Raw genomic sequence first — 3,240 nt, forward strand, 5'->3', positions numbered from 1 at the left:
TGATATATCACGTATGAACCCAGGTTCAAGAATGATGGATATAGGTACATTTGTCATTTCGATGCTCTTTTGTTACCAGCGTTACTAGTTCACAAGTGAAAATTGCAACTGCTTTCTCTCCATTGTAATTTGAACAGAAATATTTTCATCTTAGGATAATGAAAATTCTCTTTCTATCAACATGTTGAATCGAAGAATGTAATATTATTTCATGTAGGTCTAGGTATTCTTCATTCCAAATATTCAATATGACTGTATTCAAACGTTGCCAAAAAGCATTCGATAAAAGGAAAAATGTTTCATTATGTCGAAGTAACTTAAACTTCTGAATTTTATATGGAGATACAGTTAGATCACAATGCTACTCCAAAATTCTAATATTTGTTGGAACCTCAAAACTTCCCAACATTCTACTAGCTTCATGTAAATGATTCTTTTGGGAAAACGAAGTTGAATAAAATAATGATTACTAAAAGACTTATCATTTATTCAAAGCCTCCCATAGCTTTTTGTGCATGACTATTTACAAAATATTACATCGTTATCTTAGAGGTTTAATGATGGACAGCAATTACTGGAGCGTGGTGGACAACAGCGGCTGATCTGACAACTGGAACAATTGGGGCAGTGTGGACAAGGGGTACAACAGGGGCGGCGTGTACAACAGGGGTGGCGTGAACAACTGGGACTGATTTCACAATTGGAACAGTGTGTACAACTGGAACGCTCTTAACAACTGGGACAGAGTGAACAACAGGGACGGAGTGAACCACTGGGACTGCTTTCACAATTGGTGATGGGTGAGATTGTACAGATCCATGGCTGGTCACGGTGTGAGAGGTGATCACTCCGGCATTGGTGTAGGCAACAGCCAAAAGGGCGAAGAAGGCAACCTGAAAAAATGATATATTTCAGATTGATATATCAAGAAAAACCATTATTTTTAATGCAGAATCCATTTATCGTTTTTAAAAAATTGAAGAAAAATATGAAACGATTCACTGAAATGAAATTCTCAATAATAAGAAAATATACTCAATCCATAATGCTAAAATACTTAACGATTGAAATATTCTTAGTCAGATTATTCGTGTTATTGAGATATTTCAGTTGAATATCAAAATATTCGACCACGAGTATAAAAAATATGTTTCCTCACCTTAGCGAACATGTTGAATGAGGGGATTATCTCTTCTGTTAGGTTCAGAAATGAATATACTTCATCTCTTTCGTACAAGGTATTTATATCATTCTCCTTCGCCTGATACCAGCTTCAGATAATGTTGGTAGGTAACTTGCCTTAACCTTGTACGAAAAGACTGATTACTTCATAGCCAGTACGTCCACAATATTCGAATAAATTATGTGTAAATTTGAATATTAATTTCGAGGGAATCAGTCGATTCATCGATCTGAAGTTCACGACAATCACAAGAGGAGAAACACAATGCTCCATTCATCTTAATTAACCTATTCAATTTGAATGAATTAGAATTGAATATGTTCTGTGATATTTTTCAATGAACTAAGTACGATTATTCGTTCATTCCATACAATATCTCATATTCCATCTGAGAAACGTAAGATATTATTTATGTTGGAATGATTCATAACAAAATGAATTCCAAAAATATTTCAGGTTTAGGTTTTTTTTTTTCATTGATAAATGTTTCTTTGATTTATATTAAATCATTCAGAAGGGTATTTCTTTCCTAGTGATGAGAGGCTATTTATTGGTTTGAATACAAGAAAAACTTCAATCGTAATAATGACGATGATAATTCATTCAGAATCATTTTAGAAAGAGACAAAAATGTCTCTTGTACGTCTGGGCATCATTGGATTTTTCGATAGGATTATGATTAATTAATGAGTTGTTGTTCAGATAGTTACAGTTAAATCGATGATTTCATTTCTTTCCCATATTTTGATTTCCAATTTATTTGTCAAAAAATTCAAACAAAACCCGGTATAAAATAATAGTTTTTGTAATGAGGGTGATTTATTTTCGTTGAAAGTTATAAGTTAATTTGAAATAAATTGTGAATTAAGAAAGACTTGAGCATCAAAAGGATTTCTGAATCATCCTGTGTGTATGTTAAAATTGATATCTTCTCGAATTTAGAGTTAGAATCAGAAGCTGAGATGATTTTAGACTTGCATGTTTTTTTTTGTCTGTTTCTCACGTAGGAAAAATTATTGTTGTGGAATTTAGTACCCACACTCATGAATTTATTCATTCCAATTACGAATTTCTCAAGTTTTCTGAAAATCATAGAACCCGTCTGAAGGAAGGATAATATCAGGCCAATTGAAAAGTCCCCGGTCTGATGAACACATAGCGGTGCTAGAATTAAATCCATATGATTTTTACTTAGTACCAACCTTCAAACGATACCTGTCAAACCTTGACAGCAGCCCCACCATTAGTTTATGAGATATTGCCTTGTGAGTGTAGCTACTTTTGTTATTTAAAAAAAGGTGAAATAAAAAGAATTTCGTGTGCTGATAAAATATTGCTTTTTGAAGGGAAAAATACAGTTAAAGCAGAATCTTGGCTTGATGAAGAGTTTCCGGGGTCTGCACCAGGAAAATCAACCGTCATTGATTGGTATGATAAGTTTAAACGTGGTGAAGTGAGTGGACGCCCAAAAAATGCTTTGACCGACGAAAAAAGGGAACCAAATAATTTTGAATGATCGTAAAGTGAAGTCGATCGAGATAGCAGACATTGTGAAAATATCATCTGAACGTGTACATCATATCATTCACGAGTATTTGGACATGAGAAAGCTGTGTGCAAAATAGGTGCCGCGCGAGCTCACAATCGATCGGAAGTAACTTTTATTTATTTATTTATTTATTTATTTATTATTTATTACATACAAGGAATACAACAGACTATTTAAAGTCCACTACTGCATTCACAAATATCTACATAATTCGAGGTTTTATTACAATATAAAATAATCAAAAGAAGAAAAACGATTCCATTGAACCCAACTCAAAAATGAAAGTTTGAAAGAAGTGAAAAAAAAACAAAACAATAAGATATAGTATAAAAAAAAATTAAGAAAACAAGATAAAATAAACATACATACTTAAATCTAACTATAGTAATGAAAAGTGATTTTTCAAGGATTTTTTCAATGCACTCGAATAAATTAAAGTGGTCATTTATGTTATCAACAACGTGTTAATGATTCTGAGCAGTGTTTGCAGCTGTTTGAGGGCAATTAA

General features: G+C 32.7%; 1 protein-coding gene across 1 annotated transcript; it reads right to left on the reverse strand.

The window, feature by feature from the left end:
* Positions 1-466: 466 nt before the first annotated feature.
* LOC123674549 (A-kinase anchor protein 14-like) lies at positions 467-1,312 on the reverse strand. Its single transcript, XM_045609452.1, has 2 exons — positions 1,160-1,312; positions 467-893 (listed from the first exon to the last, which is right to left on the reverse strand). Exons 1-2 carry the CDS (start codon positions 1,169-1,171, stop codon positions 555-557), a joined length of 351 nt encoding a protein of 116 aa, XP_045465408.1. The 5' UTR covers positions 1,172-1,312; the 3' UTR covers positions 467-554.
* Between the last annotated feature and the right edge of the window lie 1,928 nt (positions 1,313-3,240).

This window comes from Harmonia axyridis, chromosome 3 (genome assembly GCF_914767665.1).
Source record: "Harmonia axyridis chromosome 3, icHarAxyr1.1, whole genome shotgun sequence".
NCBI lineage: Eukaryota > Metazoa > Arthropoda > Insecta > Coleoptera > Coccinellidae > Harmonia > Harmonia axyridis.